This window comes from Balearica regulorum, chromosome 5, assembly GCF_011004875.1.
Source record: "Balearica regulorum gibbericeps isolate bBalReg1 chromosome 5, bBalReg1.pri, whole genome shotgun sequence".
Lineage (NCBI taxonomy): Eukaryota > Metazoa > Chordata > Aves > Gruiformes > Gruidae > Balearica > Balearica regulorum.
In genome coordinates this window covers 49,389,547-49,412,000 of record NC_046188.1, presented here as the reverse complement: position 1 = coordinate 49,412,000, position 22,454 = coordinate 49,389,547, and the positions used below count along the sequence as shown (strand labels likewise).

The 22,454-nt window shown below is 43.3% G+C and overlaps 1 protein-coding gene across 3 annotated transcripts in view; it reads right to left on the bottom strand.

Moving 5' to 3' along the window:
* PAMR1 (peptidase domain containing associated with muscle regeneration 1) overlaps positions 1-22,454 on the bottom strand; it is a 61,557-nt gene that overhangs the window by 23,429 nt on the left and 15,674 nt on the right. For 2 of the 3 annotated variants that reach the window (XM_075754794.1, XM_075754795.1), the window contains exons 4-6: positions 18,943-19,057; positions 10,946-11,163; positions 6,272-6,379 (exon numbers count right to left, since the gene is read on the bottom strand). In XM_075754794.1, the coding sequence (XP_075610909.1) occupies positions 6,272-6,379; positions 10,946-11,163; positions 18,943-19,057 (441 nt within the window). The remainder of the gene's footprint in view (positions 1-6,271; positions 6,380-10,945; positions 11,164-18,942; positions 19,058-22,454) is intronic. The other variant, XM_075754797.1, reaches the window with a different exon arrangement.

Sequence of the window (22,454 nt, the reverse complement as noted above, 5' to 3'; positions counted from 1 at the left end):
ATCCAGCATGGCAAGAATACCTGGAATGTAGCTTGATCCAACCTGTCCTCCTGCAACACTGATTCATCCTTCCAGACAGCAAGTCATACCAGGGAGAATCCTGTGGATGGTTTTATCTCTAGGGCATGTTGGCAGACTGAGGAAAAAGCTCAGGATTGTAATGGGGTGGGGCAAGTGGAGATTCCCTATGAATCTATTTAATGTGGTTTAGAAATACACCTCTTTTCCCACAACAGGCCTGTTCTTGGACAGAGAGACAATTTCTGATTTATTTAGATGATAGCAATGCCTGGGGCTATGCTTTAGGCAGAATACCAGAATGGGTTTTCACCAGACATGTTTCACTAAAAAAACAGGCTAATTAATAGACACTGAGAAAATAACCAAGGGACAAGAGGAGTTGTCAATAAAGCAGATGTCCTGTCTCTTTCAGCCGTTCTGTCAGCTACACTTACTCACTGGAGTTTTAAAACACTATTAAAATATTATGAGATCAAACAGTGCTAAATGGTATAAGCACTTCCTCCCAGAGACTGCATGACATACCTAATCCAACAGTCGTATTGACAGAGCTGAAGGAAAGAGCAGTCCTAGGGACCAATTTTCTGTAGGCTGATTCACAAGCAACAGTTGTTTAGTGATTGCTTCAGATGTCTGTAGCAATTTCCATCCTCAGTCATCAACCTCATTTTTCTCTTAGGTGTTTCTGTCCTCCCATGAGGCATCTTGGCTGTTTGCATAACAGGAGCCAAACAGCTTTAGTTTATTGCTCGGTGAATTAAGACAACCCAAAATTGATGTTAAGTTACCTTAAAGCACTCGACATAATGTTTGGTGGTTTGGCAGTTGCTGTGTGAACAGTTCCAGCATCCTTCTAACCAAGGGAGACACCTCCAAGAAATATACTGTAGCGAAAACTGGAAGCAATTTCTACCTCCATCTCAAGCCAAGCCCTTCAAATTCACACACTCGGTACTAAACAATACAGATCTTGCTTCATAAACACTTGATTCTACTGGAAAGGAATATACTGTGGGGCAGTATGGAGCAATGAGGATAACATCCTAGCAAACGTCTAGACAGCTCTGATGTTCTTCTGATCAGCTCAGGATAACAAAAGAGGGCATTATCCCACGAGAACTTAACTCTAAAGGTGACTTATTAAAAATCTCTCTGAGGACTGCAGAGACACATGGGTCGCTGAAGCTTCCTGTATGATTGCACTGGCCATGTCTTCACTGCAGGATTGTCTCACCCTGAGATAACTGTCTGAACTGTCATTCCGAACAGTCTTGCCCATAAAGAGCAGTTTAACCAAGTAATAGTGCTCAAGGCACAAGCAGCAATACTATGTTGCCCCTCACAGGGAGTCCCAGGAAGGTTCTGGAGAACAAGCCACCTCTGAGAGCATCCTGCCTATATTCACACTACAGGACTCCTGTATGATAGGCTAAAGGGTGGTACTGGTTTAAGCTTTAGCCTGTAACCCCTAATGGGTCTGCAAAACTTGAGAACTGCCACATTCCATTTGACGGTTTTTGCTACTGTGTGCGTCTCAAGGCACGTGAACCCTTGGATTGTGATAGTGAAAAAAAGCCACTAGCCTTTACTCCCCAGTAGCTTCAGGTATATATGTGCTTTGGCAGCAGGAGGAGTTTAATTCTTATTTCCTACTATAGACATGCAATTCTATAGGGAAGACAGTAGAAATGTGATGGAGAAAGAGTGACATTAATCTCATCTCTTTGACATAGCCACCAAAAAAACACCTTGACACAATTGGAGAAGAACTCTGCCCCTTTAAAAAAGCTGTAATAAGTTACTTTTCACAGGAAGAAACAAGCAAAACCCAACAAACAAACAAAAAATCCAATGGCAGGGCTAGGAGTAGGGAAATTACGAGTTAGACTTCTTTCCAGGACATTTTCCCTAGCTGGAATAGGACTGATTTCCAGGCCAGAGTGGCAAGAAAGGGCTCAGGGGCATTTGGTTATACCTGAAGTTCTCCAATGTAATCATGCAGTCTAGGCATGGTCTAATGTGGGCTGCAAATGGCACAATATGGTCAGTGACTATAGACAGCGATTATGGCACTCCTTGAAACCTATTACTGAGAATCTTTCTGACAAAATTTAAAATTCAAAGTGTTCCCTTAGAAGACTCTGCATTACATGTCCATGATTAGATAAGAAAACTAATTTTAATGACCAGAACTTTTCCCTAGTGCCTCATCCTAGACTTTGCTGGGATTAAAACTCTGTCTAGCCTATGCCAGCACTGACAGCTGGGCTCATTTCTCCCATAGCAGAACAAGGCAGGGGTTGGGGGAACATTAATGCCTTCTCCTTATCATAAACATCACTCCATCAGAACCATTCCAAGTCACAACTGTATGGGGCCAAGAAGGATGGAAGGGGATTATATCAGCAGTGGGGAAGGGCCTGAAAGCTATATTCAGAGGGCTGCTGGAACACAGTAAGGCCAGCCCTAGCAACATCAAAGGCTACAGCAAGGAGCTAATTTATACAGCTTAGTCAGTTGGATTAGACCTTTCATTAGAATGCAGAACAAACCTCTTCTTCTTGGCAGACAGGAGTGAGAAACAGAATAAAAATGGAAATCGGATCTGAGCCCTGAATTCCCCATTCAGCATGAGTTCCTCTTATTTGCGTAGGAACTCTAGTTTGCTTGGCTTTGTTTGAAATAAAGGTAACAGGAAATTTCAGGGCAGGATGAGGTCAAGGTCTCTTGCTTTGGGGCCAGCAAGCCCTGGGAGCACTCTTAAGTCAGAACACCCCGTCCTAGGAGGAGGACAAGCACAGGGCGAGAGCATTTGCCATGGCATATCAGCAGTACCATCTCTCTACAGCTGCATCTTCAGCAGGCAAACTCAACACTGAGACTTTGGAAAAGACTTTTCTTAGTTTGAGTTGAACTAGTAGTTGTCATGCTGTACAGACTCATCGACAGTCTGATACTTGAGTGGATGTTTCTTAGCATGCAGAGCACCAGGATGAAGCCACTAGTGAGCTTGTTACTTTTTCCCTAATGTGCATCTTTTGAGGAAGTTGCTGCTCTCTTTCAGGGTATTGCAGGCTAAGAGAAGATGATGGTTTGGTTTAGGGGGTTTTTTAATGCCTCTGATTGTAGGATTATTTGCATTAAAATCCACAGAGGTCAGACAGAAAAGCCTGAGTTTGACCTCAGTCATGTCAGCATGGCTAAGGGGTCAGTGGAAGTGGTGTGCAGGTATACTGCAAATGCAGTTTAAGATCAGAAGTAAGTCCATGTATTTAAAACAGGAATTAGTTTTCTCTACTTACTGTATCATTGTAACAAAGCATGCTTATGTGTAAGAAGGTATTTGTTGCTGGTCTCTAGGACTTGTCTTTATTGTGTTTTAGGGCAGAAGAAAGAAGGAAAGATCTCACTCTATTGGGTAGCATTTATTTTACAATTTCATGTAGATTTTTTTTAAAAAACAGTCTCTGGAATGTAATCAGACATACTTAGATAAAATATTTCTTGCCCTGAAACAGAATTGATTGAAATATTAACAGCTGTTAGAAAGATACATGCCTGCATTTCACTTCATGCTGTTGAAGCCTTTAAATCACTATATTAGCACCTCAAATTGTAAACAAAAACCAATTTCCTGGCTGCCATAAGAGAAGAGAAAAGAGACTGCTAGTTATAAGCAAACTGTGCCTCTAATTATTTTATTAATATTGAAAATTGTAACTGACAGAGCAATTAGGGTTGAATATTACCCCAGGAAAGCAGCTTGACCAATGTTGTTCATCCTATTAAATAGATGTAACTTAGTTTAACAGAGGAAAAATAGGTTCCTTGTGGTTTATCTCATTAAGGTGATTTCCATAATTCCAATAGCGATTCCTACATCTTTAGAAGTAAACTCGGTAACAGACAAAAAGACACAGTCGCATTGGGTTTGTGAGGAACTTAGAAGTTTTCTAATTCTGTCACAAATTTGTTAATTGTCCATTAACAAATGGACATTGCTTAATTTGTTTAATTTGGCCTTAACTTATTCCTAAATGAGATAATCCCACAGTCTCCCTTCCTCTGAAGTATGTCCCTTGGATTTCTTTAAAACCCTTGTATCTCTCTAGGTACCTTTTGTTGCACCACCTCAAATCTTCTACATGCACTTAACATTAAGAGGCTCTAATTTTCTTCTCTCTTATACCTATTTTTCATCAACATAAATCCATTGACTTTAGGAGGATTGCACCTGACTTGCTCCAAGAAAACCAGACTGAAAGAATCAGCCTTATAGTGTCCAAAGTCATATTCAATATTCTAAAAACGACCATTTTTTTGATTGTTTTCTGCAGAAATAAACTTATTTCCCTTGGGTCCACCACACAAGACAGTACTGTTGCTGCAGGACCTAACAGACATAAAGATTCTGAGCATGACATGACCTCCCTTTAACATTTAAACTGCGGTGCTGTTCAGGAAACTATATGACTAATTTTTAAAGAATTACAGCCACAGATATTTTTTCCAGTTCTTCCTTTTGGTCTTAAAAAACAAATCAAACTTTAATTTTCTGCCGTTTTCCCTCCATACACTGGAAAATACTTAGGATACATTTTCACAAAACTGAAGGAAATATCTTAAGAAAAAACTTCTTTGAAGCCAGAGAGAACATAGATTTGCCATGATATTTTCCCACTGTGAGGTTTGCTATTCACATACAAGGATAAAAAGTCAACCTTTATCTATGTTACGAAAGGCAGCAGTATAGGTGCTGGAAAAAAATATTTCCTAGCATAAGCAAAAGGCAAGCATACAGCTGCAAACATCATAAAGCAGTATTTTATCCACCTAAACTGTTCTTTCACAAATCAAACTACAGGATTCCTGTCAAGTTAAAAATCTTATTGTATGTAATTTTAAGTGTCTCCTCCCTTTTATTCTGTTACTATCTATACCCTTCATTGTTTACAATAAGACAGAAGTCTCATCCTATTGTTTTACGACTCCCTCCTCTGTTGTTTGCTCTGTGTGTTGCATGGGTGAAGTTTCTACACTGGAATTACAAAAGAAGACTAGTAAAAGAACGTGAGCTTCATTTCTTGCCTCTAGTGTAGAGCCTGCCAAAACTAGCGTTGAGGTTTGCTGGAAATTTATGTCATTTGAAATTTAGGTTGGTTCTGAACCAGACAGGAATCTTTTCTAGTTTGGTTTTGGGTTTTTTTTCTAACTCTCTCCTAAAGACAGGAACAGATTGTAATCTCATTGAGCAGCTGCAAAGAGCTGGGCAGTTCCCAGTCCCTAAATGACCTACTAAACAACTACTCACAGCAGAGGCTGTTAGTAGAAGAGCCAGCCACATTAGCCCTCAGGTCAGGAACCCTCAATTTGCAGCAACCCCTTCCCTACAGAAAACATACCAGGAATCTGTGCAATCTGGCAGAATGTGGCATGTTGTTCAGAACCAAAACTTTTTCAGGCTTATAGAAAATGTAAAACTATCTCACTGCTGGTCTGCTGGGAGAAAAGTCAAGTCTTAGGAGCTACTTCTGGATCTGTAGAAATCAAAAGGTCTTTTATCTCAAAATGATGCATGCAAGGAGGTACCATGTCACTAGGATTTAACTCCCCTGATAAGTAAAAGCAATTCCAGGAGAGAAATCCACTATTGACAATGTGGGGAAAAGATTTTGAAGTAGTGAGGTTAGGTGTATATTGGCTGCTTTGACATTGAATTGAAAACTCCAGAAGCAGGCAAGGTATTGTATGCTTTATGGCCAGAATAATGCCACAGCAGGGTACAGTAAGCCATGCTTTCTGTCTTGGGCCAAATATGATCCCAAGTGAATTTCACTAGTATCACTGAAATCCTCCAGGGTCAGCTGGTTAAACTTCCTAGGACTGACTCTGGCAAGAGCATCAAGCACAGGGCTCAGCTGGGGTATGTGTTTTTAGAAGAGAACAGATGATCCACACAATGGAAAATACCAGGCAGGTATATCTCTGTCTGATAAGGTCCATTACAAGATTTCCTGTGTGCTATTTCCCAGCTCCAATTCTGTTTTACCTTTTTACAGATAGATATAAAACTCTAGAACTATTCAGTGGAAACCTTCATAAACTGCAAGCAACTCATCTTTTAAAATGCCATAAGAAGCTCAGTGGCACTGTGATTGACCTAATCTACATACCAATGACATTCCTAACAATTCATGGCCTGCATCAGTGACATACACATAGTGGTCATACACATAGTGCCTGTACTCACAGTTTTCACAGCGATTGCCTGTATAGCCAGCCAGACAGGCACATTTGTAGGTACCGCTTTTGTCTAGAATGCACGTTCCATCATGAAGACATGGGGATGAAGAGCAAGCTATAAAAGAAAAGCAAGAATGTTCATTGTCTCTCCTAGGATGGCAGTCCTTATCTATTTTTCCTTATGATGGTCGTATCTTGGGGTAAATTACATATTCTGCTTAAAAGTTAGGAAGACACAGTAAAGGGCACAATGCATGTCAAAAAGCCTTCTGCTCTTCTTTCTTACTTACTGCAGAGGGGATCTTATAGGGATGGGCAGTTCTTTTCCCAGCATTCATCACTTACTCTTACCATTTTCCTTTAACTGTAGTCAAGTGGTGAGAAAGGTTTATGGAAGAAAAATAACTTACAGCAAGCTTCAACAGTGTTTAGAGCTTAGCCTAAATTAAAGAAGTTTAATATTAACCTACATTTCTCCTGCCATTCATCCCAGAGTTAGGGATAAGTTCTGGGATCCATGGTTCTGGTGGTTTTTTTGGGTCTTGGATCTTGTCATTGCAGACTTTGAGAATTGCTCTGCCCATGAGGAGCACTTCTTTTGTGTTGGGTTCAGGAAGATCTGAATGGTCATGATGACCACGTCTGCTGAGGAAGCTCTTGCACACCACAAATCTAGCAATGATACACATCAAACTATACATATCAGCATAAATTAATATCAGAATGTGTAATTGCACCACTTAATATCAGCAAATTCCACTGTGCAATAACACACAGGTTTGTTTGTGCCTGCTCGAAGGTGAGATGAGTGAGTAGAACGTAATTTACTCTCAAAAATAAAGAAATCATTTCCACTTAGATTATTTTCCACACTGAGTGTGGGTTTTACCAGACAGAAAGTAGAGCCAAAATGTAAAGATTTAGATCCAGTTTAAGATTCAAGTAACTCCAACACTTAAGGAGTTCAGGATCTGATGCCCTGCTTCAAGTCCATCTGAACAGAACTCTGCAGCAAAGTTCACATCCGGATCCATACCAGAACCTGAGTTCAGTTTCAGCTCACATTGACTACAAAACATACTCCTTGTCATCTTAAAGAATTATCCAGCATACTTGGATCAAGCATGCTTGATCCCTCTGTAGAAGAATCTTGACAGGCTGGGTCAATGGGCTGAGGCCAACTACATGAAGTTCAACAAGGCTCAGTCCTAGGTCCTGCACTTGGCTCACAACAACCCCATGCAATGCTACAGGCTTGGGGAAGAGTGGCTGGAAAGCTCCTTGGCGGAAAAGGAACAGGGGATGTTGGTTGTCAACCGGCTGAATATGAGCCAGCAGCATGCCCAGGTGGCCAAGGCCAACAGCATCCTGGCTTGTATCAGGAACAGTGTGGCCAGCAGGACTAGGGGAGTAATTGTGCCCCTGTACTCAGCACTGGTGAGGCCACACCTTGAGTGCTGTGTTCAGTTTTGGGCCCCTCACTACAAGAAAGACATTGAGGTGTAGATGTGGTGCTTAGGGACATGGTTTAGTGGTGGACTTGGCAGTGTTAGGTTAACGGTTGGACTTGATGATTCTATGATTCTGTAACTTTGAAATCGTAATTGCTAGCAAGGTCTGCATTCTAATTCATTAACAGATCATCTTTGTCCTTCCATGCTAAACACACTGATTACTTTGGTTATAATAGAAATCTGAATCTTTGTACCAGCCATTGAGTTTTGCAACTACGAGCAACCATCCCTGGGGGATCTATGGTTAGGTTATGTATTATTACATTTAAAGCATTCTCTCTGCTGCAGTCCAGAATGACAGATATCAGAATCAGCTGTTTTCCTTGCAAAGACTTCACTTCATCTTTAAGTGTCTTATATCCAGATGCCAAGACACAAGAAATATATAGATGCCACACTTGGATTTCTCTGGAGGTTTCATGTCATGATGTAACAGCAATTCATTCACGGCTGGGCAATGAGTATCTTCCAGGTCTCACTGAAGACTAAGGTCTGACTAAGGACAGTAATTCATTCATTAAATGGAATATATATGTGGCAATTGTACAGTGTCCGACTAACGTAAAATATCACTGAGAAAGGAAAGGAGAAGCAGAAGAGCCTGTACAGACTGATATTTTGTAATCACTGGTTTGAAGCCAGTGAACTTTCAGCTTTGTCCTTGCCCCAGCTTTGTCTCTTTGTCTGATTCTGTAAAGTAAGCATGTCAAGTGAATGAGGATAAGTGCCAGATACCATCCTTGAAAATGCTTGACATTCAAGAGCACTAAATATTTTTATTTTTAAAGGAGTCTTGACTTCCTGGCTTCAGTCAAACAACATGGGACAGTACTACAAAAGGTTAAAGCCCCTATGTTGTGTCAAAGATCACTAGCTTGGGGGTACAGAAAGTAAAGCGTTATTGAAATTCAGTAACAGGCTTTCATCTAACTAGATCCAGCATATGTCTAATCCCTAAGAGACCCTGATGCCTCCCCATCTGGCTGCCCATCCTTCTCATCTGAAGTCTGTCGAGTGACTTCTAGTCACTCATGCCAATTACTGGTTTCCATTATTTGACATTTGGCATGGCATGGGATCTATCTAATACCTGCTTCCAGACCAGGCAGCGCAGCAGGTTGTGTGGTTTCGTCCTTTAATAACTACACATGCAGTGACCTTTCCTAAAGGGGATATAGGCTTTGCAGCTTACTTTGTATCCATCAAAATCTTTCTGGCAGTGAACCAGCGACCTCTCTGCAGTCAGTGCCACTGCTTCAGCAAGCTATGATTTATAAGCCAACACAGACCTCAGAGGAAGGGAAGACAGAAAGGGAAGGAATTCAGTTCTGACAGCGCAAGACGCTTTCGTCCTCTCCATTACAATACTAAGGTGCTGGGGACATCAGATCACCTCCACGGCCTGGTCCACATCCTGTAAGCACAAGTGCTGCTGCTGCTTTCACCTGCAGCGCAGGGAATTGCTCTAGCAAGCCCTATGCAATCTGTTCCGGGGACCTCGGCTTTTCCACAGTGCTGTGCACAGAGGGAAATTTCAGAGGAAATGCTTCAGTTTGCAATGTGTTGCCAGAGCTTTAGAGCCTGTGCTGCCCCCACTTTCAATTATATGCTGCCCCATGCACGCTGTATTCTTTGCCCTGAACTGTCCTGCTGGACAGGTTAATAATTCACATAAGAAGACACTGGGAGTGTTTTAAAAGCCTTTCACTGTGGCTACACATTAGGCCAGAACAGCCTGATAATAAAGTGCACAATAAGACCTCCTCACAAACTCTAAGAATCCCTTTGCAATGTGCTCTGTGTGGATTACCACACTTGCAGCCACCTCGCCTCAGAATAATTACCACTAAAAATGGAGCAGAAATACAGTGCTCAACAGTATTCGAATACCAAGTGTTCCCTGCTTGGCAGAGAAAACAAAATCAATTTAGCTTGTACCATATGGAAAATGTTAATTCCCTGAGTGTAGGCAGCCCTTATGCAACATAGCCCACACCACATTCATTTGTTCTATATCACCTCTCCTGCTGTAAGCCTAGGCGAACTATCAATAGCTAACTGCTCCTGCTATGTTACTAACATGTACTAAATGTAACATTTGAAGAATAGGGCAGGCCAAGAAATGGCACATGCACTGCATCCAGCAGTATGCACATTTTAGATTGCTAGTTACACCCCTGATCATTGCTAACAGCTGATCCACTGTAGGTTTCTGTATTTATATAAGGATTATACAAATTAACCAAAATTCCTGAGCCAGATATACCCTGGATGACCTCATGAAATGTGGGTCACCAGGGTGTGCGGAAGGCAAGTTATGGTGAGTCATAAATCCTGCAAAGTTTATCTATGGCAAAGCAGCACACTCTGATTAGCCTTCTGTGCCAGGAGTACTGTGGATAAACTTGACCAAAATTCTCTACATAGCTAAACAAGGAAGATCCAGGAAGCGTGTAGAGGCTGCTTCAAATGCAATAGCAAAATGAGGAGTCAGCTACACTTTCAATGTTATTTTGCAGCCTGAAAGAAACAGTGGAAAGCAGCGTGGGGGACTCAAGCACTGAGTACTAACAAAAACACAGGAATTCTGGAGCCCTGCTTCTGTCATTTGTAACACTGAGTTCATCACAGAATGGGAAATGCCTCTTTTTTTTTTTTTTTTCCTTAAAGAAAATAATCTGTCCTTTGTACACTTTTTTTTTTTTTAAGCCCTAATGTTATGATACATGGGCCAACACAAGAGTCATGTCAGGATATTTTCACTGAGCTACTTATGAGGCTTTGCATTAAGTTTTTGCTAATTGAGACAATGACTCTGCTCCTGCACATAGCATTGAGCAATTCTGCAATTGCAGATACACACACCCCTTCCCCTATTTTCTTCTGTGCTCTTAGTTCTCAGATTCAAACAGAAAAGTTTCACAAAACAGCAGCTTTTTTGTGCTGACTGATGTGCTTGTTCTTCATGCAGGAAGAAGGAATTCAGTCTTTGTTAGAAGAGCCTCACATTCACATGCCATCTGACGGCTTTTGAATCTTCCCTGCACTGACTTAGTGTAAGTTGCTGTTGGCAACACAGCATGAAAGTTTTTAATGAAGCAAAAAAGACAGAGAGATTAGTGAAATTGAATTAATGAGTGGCATGTTCCACTTTTGGATTATTTTACCTGTAATTTCTTCAAAGACAGCATGAAATCCATCAAAGTTCTTGGATCCATCAGACTGGAAAAGGACATGGAGTGAAGACCCAGTGCTTCGAATGGGAGGTGGCCTCTCATTCCCACAGAATTTCTTAATTATTCGGCTGTCCAAATTGTCCCCATCACGGATCTCCACATAGTCATACTGGCACATGTAGTCAAACTCCAGGCTCAGCATGGAAAATCTTGGGGAACAAAGAAAGACACACAGTCAGACTGTGTACTCTTACCTGTGCACCCTGACTCTGATTTATTTGGATGTTTAGTTATGCTAGTGCCTCCCCCCCTCTCAATGAATGAACAGGTGCCTAATCACATGAAGTCCCCCTCAATTCATCTCGACTTTTGCATCATGATCCTTGGAAGCCAGCTCAGCTCTAAATAGTTGCTCCATGAGAACATTTAAGTGGCAGAACAGTGAAGACTAAGTTGAAGTTATACAGTCTGTTCACATGCATCAGGTCGCTAACCACATTACGATGTTAGAACTTTCATCTAGGGTCAGACACTGTAGGGGGCATATTTCTATTGTGGCCGTTTGCTAGAAATTGTTCTATTTCCCCTAAATAAAGTTCTAAGTACTGAAAGTAACATTATCAAAAACTCAAAAGCTATTTATATTGTGATGTTCAGAAGTCAGCAGTTAGGGGTACAAGGAAAGCTTGGGGATGTAACAGAAGCCAAAATAGACAAAGGTAATTTGAAACACTACTGCACATTTTGCTTTAGAAAGCAAATTGGTACTAAATCCTCAATGTCTGGCACTTGCCCGTCTTTTGAGGGCAGAAATAAGGGACAGGAGTTAGTGCAGAAGGTAAATATTTAAAGCCTTTCCCCACAATGTCTGTCTTTCCTAGCTTTGATCCAGCCACTGCGCAAGGCTCTTGTTTGTTAACAGCAATGTTATATGTTGCTGTTGGAATTCAGTGGGGCACAGAGCCAAAGCACCCCACCAGAATATGAATGAGAAGCAGAGTGAGAAACACCAAGTGCCTCTTGGCACTAGAATGAGGAATGGCCAGGGATGCTGGGTCCAGCCTTGGTATAGCAGATAAAAATGAGAAGATCTGGGCCTGGGAGAGGTCATGCTACTAACCATTCAGCAGAATATTTTATAAATGAAACTTGCTGTGTACTCAATCTTTCTGAGAACTCCTAATGCCGCAGACACATGTATTTAGAATTCAGCTGAATCTCCCACATTGCCTGTTCCAGTGTGGGCCTGGTGATTTGCAAAGACTGCATTTTCATACCAAAGAGGTGAGACAAATTTTGGATCTCCTGCTGGATCTCACAGTCTGAAGAGGCAAGAGAGTACTGGAGTCTATTTCCTGCTCTTCTCTTATTGGGACTCAGGCTCCCATGTTAAGGAGGCCCCCATGTTATGCAAAAGGACTTTTCTTTACAATTCATGAGCTGATTTCACAGAGACATGGTGTGATAGCTCCTGTGACTGGAGTGATGGGATAGAAGGATACAGGCTTTTTAGGAAGGACAGGCAGGGCAGACGAGGAAGGGGTGTCGCCCTCTACGTCAATGAACAACTAGAGTGCCTGGGGATTGATAAGGAGCCGACCGAGAGCTTATGGGTCAGGATTAAAGGGAGCGCTGGGGCAGGGGACACCACAGCTGGGGCTTCCTACAGATCACCTGACTGGAGACCGAGTGGATGAAGGCCTCTATAGTCAGATAGGAGCAGCCTCACATTCACAAGCCCTGGTCCTTATGGTGGGCTTCAACCACCCCAACATCTGTTGAAGGGGCAACACAGCAGGGCATAAGCAATCCAGAAAGCTCCTGGAATGCATTGATGAACAACTTCCTCCTCCAAGTGACAGAGGAGCCCACGAGGAGAGGTGCCATGTTGGACCTTGTTCTCACCAACAAGGAGAGCCTGGTAGGGAAAGTGAAGCTCAAGGACAGCCTTGGCTGCAGTGATCACGAAATGGTGGAGTTCAAGACCCTCAGGGCAGCAAGGAGGACACACAGCAAGCTCACTACCCTGGACTTCAGGAGAGCGGACTTTGGCCTCTTCAGGGATCTGCTGGGTAGAATACCATGGGACAAAGCCCTGGAAGGAAGAGGGGCCCAAGACAGCTGGCTAATATTCAAGGGTCACCTCCTCCAAGTGCAGGAGCGATTCATCCCAACAAAGAGGTAGTCAGGCAAAAATGCCAAGACACCCCCATGGATGAACAAGGAGCTCCTGGACAAAGTCTAACAAAAAAAGGAAGCCTACAGAGGGTGGAAGCAAAGGCGGGTAGCCTGGGAGGAATACAGAGAAACTGTCCAAGCAGCCAGGGATCAGGTTAGGAAAGCCAAAGCCCTGATAGAAATTAGTCTGGCCAGAGATGTTAAGGACAACAAGAAAAGCTTCTACAGGTATGATGTCAGTGATAAAAGGAGGACAAGGGAAAATGTGGGTCCCCTCCAGAATGAAACAGGCAACCTGGTTACCCAGGATATGGAGAAGGCTGAGGTACTCAACGACTTCTTTGCCTCAGTCTTCACTGGCAAGTGCTCTAGCCACACTGCCCAGGTCACAGAAGGCAAAGGCAGGGACTTGGAGAATGCAGAACTGCCCACTGTAGAGGAAGATAACGTTTGAGAGTATCTAAGGAACCTGAAGGTGCACAAGTCCATGGGACCTGATGAGATGCATCCGCAGGTCCTGAGGGAACTGGTGGATGAAGGGGCCAAGCCACTCTCCACAATATTTGAAAAGTCGTGGCAGTCTGACGAAGTTCCCACCGACTGAAAAAGGGGGAAACATAACCCCCATTTTTAAAAAGGGAAAAAAGGAAGACCCAGGGAACTACAGGCCGGTCAGTCTCACCCTCTGTGCCTGGCAAGATCATGGAGCAGATCCTCCTGGAAACTCAGCTCAGGCACATGGAAAATAAGGAGGTGACTGGTGACAGCCAACATGGCTTCACTAAGGGCAAATTGTGCCTAACAAATCTGATGGCCTTCTATGATGGGGTTACAGCGTTGGTGGACAAGGGAAGAGTGACTGATGTCATCTACCTGGACTTGCGCAAAGCATCTGACACTGTCCTGCATGACATCCTTGTCTCTAAATTGAAGAGACATAGATTCAATGGATGGACCACTTGGTGGATAAGGAATTGGCTGGATGGTCGCATGCAAAGAGTTGTGGTCAACAGCTCAATGTCCAAGTGGAGAACAGTGACGAGTGGTGTTCCTCAGGGGTCATTATTGGGACTGGCACTGTTTAACATCTTTGTTGGCAACATGGACAGTGGGATCGAGTGCACCCTCGGGCAAGTTTGCCAACAACACCAAGCTGTGTGGTGTGGTCGACCACCACCATGTGGAGAGAAGGGATGCCATCCAGAGGGACCTTGACAGGCTTGAGAGGTGGGCCTGTGTGAACCGCATGATGTTCAACAAGGTCAAGTGCAAGGTCCTGCAAGTGGGTTGGCGCAATCCCAAGCACAAATCTAGGCTGGGTGGAGGATGGATTGAAAGCAGCCCTGAGGAGAAGGACTTGGGGGTACTGGCTGGTGAAAAGCTCAACATGAGCCCGCAGTGTGTGCTTGCAGCCGAGAAAGCCAACCGTGTCCTGGGCTGCATCAAAAGAAGTGTGACCAGCAGGTCGAGGGAGGTGATTCTCCCCCTCTGCTCCACTCTTGTGAGACCCCACCTGGAGTACTGCGTCCAGCTCTGGGAGCCCCAGTACAAGAAAGACATGGAGCTGTTGGAGCAAGTCCAGAGGAGGGCCACAAAGTTGATCAGAGGGCTGGAGCACCTCTCCTATGAGGACAGGCTGAGAGAGTTGGGATTATTCAGCCTGGAGAAGAGAAGGCTCCAGGGAGACCTTATTGCGGCCTTTCAGTACCTGAAGGGGCCTACAGGAAAGATGGGGAGGCACTGTTTGTCAGGGATTGTAGTGACAGGACAAGGGGTAATGGGTTTAAGCTAAAAGAGGGTAGATTTAGATTAGATATTAGGAAGAAATTCTTTACTGTTAGAGTGGTGAGGCACTGGAATAGGTTGCCCAGAAAGCTTGTGGATGTCCCATTCCTGGAAGTGTTCAAGGCCAGGCTGGATGGAGCTTTAGGCAACCTGGTCTAGTGGAGGGTGTCCCTGCCCATGGCAGGGGCATTGGAACTAGATGACCTTTGAGGTCCCTTCCAACCCAAACCATTCTATGATCCTATGATTCTGTGACTTAAGAGGCTCTTTACTCAGTCACCTTTGTTCAGGTCATATGGTTGGCTTTAGAGCATCAGGAATACACTACATATGGAGAAATGAATGAGCAGTTTTAGGAAGCTACACCACTGAAGCAGAGCCCCTCATTTTTTAAATCATCTGGTGGAATGTAGAATAAGAGAAAAAATTACATCTACTTTTAATGTGCATTAGAGAGAGATTAATTCAATTTAGCTTTGCATAAAATGCATGAGAGAAATTCTAGTTCTGTCAGGTTTTCCAGAGACATCCTCACAGGTATCAGGTTATACACTACATCTTCAAAACATTCTTTCGCTGGCAAATCATACCCCAGGGATCTACCCTTACAGAAGTTAGAGAGCCATACAAATTAACCGATTCTTCCTTATCACACTTATCAGGCTACAGTTTATCCTGACTCAATGCTAAAAATATTTACCAGTTCTCTGAATGGATACATTTCTGATTAAAATTAAGTATGTGTGTAAGTACGGAAAGAAAGTTTCTGGGATGCCCACCATTTAATGGGAGCAGTATTATTTATAGATGTAAAGGTAAACTCTGTCTAGCAGCGTGTTCCTGAACAAAAAATATCGAGACGTACTCACACAGAGTGAAGGCACAGACTGAAAGAGCCATACACAGAATACTGTTTTTAATTGTTTGCTTTCTCTGCTTTAAAAAACGATGAAAACAGAGTGGAAGACGTGAAAGGCATAGGGGGGTTCTGAGTTGCATTTTATTTAACTTAGCATAGAAGCAGATACACTGTACAGATGACATGGGATCCCATGATTAAGACTCAGAACTGGCAGGTCAGGAAACCTGCCAAAGCTTTTCAAAACTTCTTGGCAATGGCCCAGTTGATGGAACCCTTTACAGACCACAAGGTCTATTGCTATTTAAATCACAGCTACAGGCAATGTAATGAATCTCAATTCCCTCACCTGTGAAACGGTAACTATATCATAATTCTCTTGGATATTATGAAACTAAGCATGCTAATTTAGTGCTACAGGTCATGAGATACAAAATGGAATGCAATGTATTGTCTTGATTTCATCAGTGTCTGCCGTGTGAATACATTTTGCCATCCCCTCTCCCTCTAAGGAAAGGTTCTAGCCAAAGGAAAATATTTTAAACTGCATCTCTGCTGAGGCATTAAAGAAAATGACTAAAGGTTGTGAGCTACTTCTACTGTGGTATGGCATCCCTGACATGGCTTGGGCTGAAGGAGCCTATACATCACAACCCAAAGAAAAACAAGGCTGGAAGAAAGCAGAGAAAACCACAATCTGGGCACCATTTATTAAAACAGCTCTGCTTAGCCAACCCCGAAAGGACTGTGTGGTACAGCTTGAAGCAAGGGAAGATTCATCCTGAAAATTTTACTCTTCTATGCAGAGACAAACCACTTTGTTCCCCTTCTGTATCACACTGTCCCCACCCCTGCCCTCACAAGCAATCAGAGCGGCAGCAAACAGGATTGGTGCACAGACAGAATGAAGAAAGGAGTTCATTTGTTAGCAGTTGTGATGATTCAGCACAATGTTGGCTGTGCTTTACAGCTCTAAGCAGAGTTAGCACCCACAGAGGGGATCACTGTGTTATGAAAATGCAGTGAAGGCAATGACTCAGCATGGATGGCAGAGCCAGGAGGAAGACTCTGGTGGCCTGCTTAGTTGTACCTGCCCTTCTGCGTAGGAATGGCCTAAAGGAGAAGCTGTAAGCTAAATGTACCAGTTTTCCACAGCATCTAACTGCTGAAGTACCTTAATGGCCAGCTTTGAGGTGGTCCACCTTGAAAACCTCAGCTGATTCAGAACATACTCCAGGGTCCTCACGTTCTGTGTTTGCCCTGGAGGCTTCCTCCTATGCCTCCTGACTTGCAGTGTGGCAGGATTAAGTGTGGACATTCAGGACAGTTCCTCATCTTTCCCTAGAAGTGCCATGTCATCTGCTGGGATTTTTAGGCACCCAGGCATCAAGCTCAGCTCAGGCTGGGCACAGGGCTTTAGGCTTCTCCAACGCTACCCAGCTCAGATAAATGTAGTTGCTGAGAGAAAGAGAAAAAAAAAAAGTTGCTGGGAGAAAGAGAAAGGCCCTCTCTGCAGGATGCCCCTCATGTTAAAGTTTTGCATCTTCTGGTAACAGCAAAGGCAGAGTGAACTGTAGAGCTCTCATGTGACACCAACATCTTCCTAGCATGCATGTGGGTGGCCCTCTGGATCTAGAATGGAGGTCTGGTTTCTCCAAAGAGTTAGTACATCTGTTTGTTAGCTTACTTTACAGTACTCGCCATTCCTCTGCCTTGAAAACAGATGTGTCTCCTTAGTGCAGCCACAGCAAGTACTGCTGTTTGATCTAGTGTCCTTTGTTAAAATATCCTTTCCTCCCTATCTTGTACCTTGTGCCTAGTGCCACCTGGCTTTCAGCTTTTTATCCAGAGATGGGTACATTCACTAGTGATGTGCATGCACAGGATCCATTTCTATCCTCACACCCACCCCGTAAAAGCAGCTCCTGAAGCACGTTTTAAGCCTTACAATTGACAAAGCCTTGTTCAGAAATGTGAAAAATACCAGGTTACAACCTCCCTGAGCTTGTGTTGTGCAAATCATACACCTAGGCAACATCTTTTACAAACAAGGTACGTACAGCTCATTCCTGCTGAGACTGATGCAAAGTTGTGTCATGAGAACACAAAACTCCTCCTCAAAGACTTGCTCCCCTGTGTCTCATACATATTTCTCCAGAGTAAAGGAGCTCCAATGCCTTCCGGGCAATAATTGCAGCTACTCATATCTACACAACAGGCTTGCAGTTGCAAGTCTGAAAAAAGGGCATTCAGTGTGGGAATGCCAGAAGCTCAGCTCTTCAATTGATTTCTTCTTATTAGGTCTCTCTTTAAACATATAGGAAGAAATTTGTGTATCTAGCATAGTTCTTTTTCCTGGGCTCCAAAGCTGGTTAAATATTGATATGAAGGCTTTAGCTACTGTTTTTATTATATTAGCTAGTAGGTTTTGAATACAATCCCCTGTCAATCTTCCTGCCACATGGGTGAGCTCCCTGCTACACGTGTGAAAACAGTATTAATTACCCCAACTAGGGGCTCTCCTGCACTAGGCAGGATACCCAATCAAGAACTGTGAGCTTGAGTCAGTAGTGGTGGGTTAACAGGTTGAAGCATACATAGGTCAGAGGACCGATGACTTGCAGGAGAATCAATCACATCCTCCAGACATAGGAATGGTGAGAGGAATAATGGAGGCTGGTAAAGAGGATAAGGCTCGTAAAATGAGTGAAAGAAAAATAAGAGAGGGAAAATGTAAGCTAAATGCAAGGCAGGTCTCATGGGCAACTTTCTCCTGGCATGAGACATCATATCAAAATGTTCCTACAGGTTTTCTTCAAAGAACGTCTTAGTTCAGCCTGGTACACTTTTCAGAAAATACTGAGTGCTTTTGTGTCAAGGTCTTGAAGAGACCTCTAGAGAGACACATTTTGCCCAATATCTGAGAAACTCCCCTTAGCATCCAGCTGTCCTAAATGGGAACTGAAGGCACAGCATTGATGATTTGTGCAGTGGCTGCCCATCACAGGCCAGAGCAGGGGAAAGAGCTGAGGTACCAAACACAAAGTGGTGGCAGTACCTTCACTCCCCCAGGACTCCCAGCTGTTGACCCACAATGACTCTCAGTTATCCACATGCTCCAATGTCCACCTGAAACCAGTGCTGGCTAAAAGTCAGAATGACCTACCTTAATTCAATGTTAAATCCACCTTGAACGTGAATAGTCCATTCACATCGTGCGTTCAGTGGGTAACCCTCCAGCAAAATCTGACCTCTAGAAGCCCGAAGAACCTGCCCACACCCTGGGGAGCAAAAGAAGAAAAAAAAATCTGTGTGAGGGACCTTCAAGAGGCACTTGAAGAAAATACATGTAGAAAAAACACCAGAATTATAAGATAGGGTGGCTTAGGAAGATACACACTTTCTTACAAGGCAATATATAAAATAATGGAACAGGAACACAATGGCTATAAACGAGTTATGACTCTATTAGAGTATTGTCTAGACTAAGAGCACCCTTAGAAAAATTTTAGTTGATTGCTTCTCCCTGGTTTGCAACGCAGCCCCATGAAACCATTTCTTACAGCTTTTGCCCCACTCTTGATTAGCTCACCCGCCCACCTGGCTGACGCTCCAGCTCAGAACAGTTTTGATGGATCTCATGTTGACCTCTGTAATCATTGAAACTGAGGAAGCTGGTGGGAAAGTGCCAAAGGTACAATGAACACTTGAATTAGCTCAAGTGAGCAAAACAATGAGAGGAGGAGCTGTTGCACCCAACATCATAGTTTCAAGTCTTTCACAAGGAGACTCTTGGAGGAAAAACAGCTGATGTATTCCTAGAGTCCTCAGGATTCACCACATCATCCTCACATGTTAATGCCACCATGCCAACGGAGACACATAACCATCAAAGCTCCTCCACCAATGACTCAATGTAACACAAATATAATATACAGCCCTCATCCCTTCTCTCAGGTTCACTCCTGTGCTTCCTGTCCTCCTGTCCCACTCTCAGCTTTCCATCATGCTATGAAATGTACTTCAGTGCCCAGCATCAACAGGAAAAGATTAAGTACTCCAGTCATTTGTGCCCAGTCTGAGAAAAACATCAGAGGACAATAACCTGAACAAACATCAGACAATGTCACATACTGAGGAAGCAGTATGTTTTCATGGCTATGCTGCAGCTGTCCCTAGGCAGCTGTCCAGGGATAGTTGTCCTGATTCCTCATCTTGGATGCTAAACATTTTTAGCCCAGAGAGTTCTCTCACCTTTGGTAACCTCTCCCTTTCCCCCAGCTATAAAATATGGCTAATGGTATTTTCCTCTGTGGAAGAAGGAAAGTTGTTTAGCAATTTTTGTAGAGCCTTCTGTAATCTGTAAATGCAAGTGCTAGCAAAATGCACAGTTAAATCATTATGTACAAAACAGAGAGAATTTCTCAGTTTCTACTTTCCTGACTACATCTTTCTGACTAGAGTCTTGCACATGGCTACATTCCCTGGTAAGCCTTCTGTTGCTTTGCTGGGGGATGAGACTGTATCCATAAGCCAGAAATTGCAATTAAGTCTAACAGCATCACTGAACCAGGAGACTTATAGGCTGCACACCACAGATAATAAGCAAAAAGACAAATGACCCAAAAGAGCTCCACAGCAAATCTCCCACTTCTTTTTACCTCTTCAGTCCAACAGAAAGCCCTGCTCCTTCTATCTGTTTCCAAAAAGGAACCCTAAACTTTTAACCAGTAATATAGGATGAATGTTTCCTACTGAAATGGTAGGTTTTAACACTCGCTTCGGGGCCCTTCCTTCCTTTGGGAAAAGAGGGTGACAGTGACCTGATTTGGTGAAATACCAAGTGTCTGCGGTTCCCATTGATTTTAGTGTCTGGAAATCAGTCCTGCTGCATCTGGTCTATGGGGAAACGTGAAAATTGCAGGTTAGTTACCACTTTTTCTTCTTAAGAAAGTGTTGCTCAAATGAAATACCCTTTGTTCATTTACCCTTGGTTACCCTTAATTAAGCAGGACCCAAGGAAACAGAAATGCTGCTCAGAAGAGTTCCTCAAAAGTGTTTCATCCTCCTCTGTGGCTCACTTAGTTCCCTCTGTAAAAGGCAAGAATTAATGACTATGCCCAGCAACCACATTAGGATTCAGCAAGTACAGCAGGATCTGCTGTGGTGCACATGATAATTCTCCTTCCCACAGCAAGAAACAGGACCCTGTGCTGCCGCTGGCTCCTGCCTCTAAAGCAACCTGAGACAAAGCTGCTAGAAATCTTCAGATGGTTTGACAGGGAGCTTGGACCACCTCAAAGAAAGTTTCCCTTTCGTCCTGAAGGGCTTTTGAGTTTCCGATGCCTTTAACAAAGGAAAGACAAAGAACTGGTGCAGAGAGATATCTGTGTGCATGGCATACTAAACACACTTTCTGTTTGCAGTGGTACAGCCTGAACTCTCTGAACACTGGTGCCAAGGAAGTAGGTTTGGCCAGCAAAGCAGGTGGTCTGAGGCTAAAGAGGAGCCTTTCAATGACCACCTCCAAAAGGACGCTCTCAGATTTGCTACTGCCCTTCTCTGCACAAAGCACATTTGCGATCACATCAGATCTGTGCTCTTGTATCTCCAGCCCTTCTAGCAGAAGTTAGACTGACTCCCCAGACCAAGAGTTCAATCATCTGTTGATCAAAAGAAGTCTTTTCCCATTCTGAACCTGCAGGAGTCCTGGAAAGCTATCAAAAATAATTTACATCCTAAACACAAATGCTGGCAAATTCTCCCTCATTTACCAAAAAAAAAAAAAAAAAAAAAAAAAAAAATCCACTTTGGCGGAGCGTCAACATCCTTGTTCTGTTCCTGAAAAAAGGCAGCTTTCAGGGCCACAGTAAGATTTCCTCTAAGGTTTGTTACTAGCAGAAAACAAAACAATTCGGGAGACATCTGAGTTGTAGCCCACGGAGACCTGTGGGTCAATGGAGGGAGAGGTCCTGAGGAGACCTCTGGTAAGAGCTTATTATCATCAGCTGTTCAAGTGCTACAACATCAATGTGGAGCTCCTTCAATAGTCAAGAGGACTGAACAAAGTAGGATGAGCGTAGAAATGTTACTTGTATTCAGAAACAGGCTGATACAGAAAGGCAGCTGTCACTCATCATGCCTTGTTGCTGCCTGTTGTTTGTAGGTCACCAGTATTATGTGAAATGCTAATGTTCACAAAGTCTCTAAAACTACAAGTACTTTTGTTCATCATGGGGACCACATTCAGACAGCAAGGCTGAGGACAGCTGTTAGATAACACCACTTTCTCCTCCACTTTGATGGAGTACGTGTTCTTAAAGGACATGACAATCAGTGGTTGACAAAGGCTGCTGGAGTGCAGGGTACAGAGTAAAGGGTCCTGCAGGGTCATTTTTCTTCTGATTTTAGATTCTGATTTGCCTTTAAGGGCACGATAGTCCAATCCAATAAACAGTCCTATTAAGAAATGTCCCAGTACCCAATTAACTCTATTCAGTGTGGGGTTTTTTCCTAATAACGTTCCTTTGGACCACCCTATATATCATTTCTCTTTTTACAGTCCTTTGGCTGTTTTTCAGCCATGTCCATGTGTCCGGCTATGTCAGCAGACACCAGATGGCCCACAGGCTGGCCCATGCTACTTCTTCTTTGCTGTGGCCCTCCAGGCACATCACC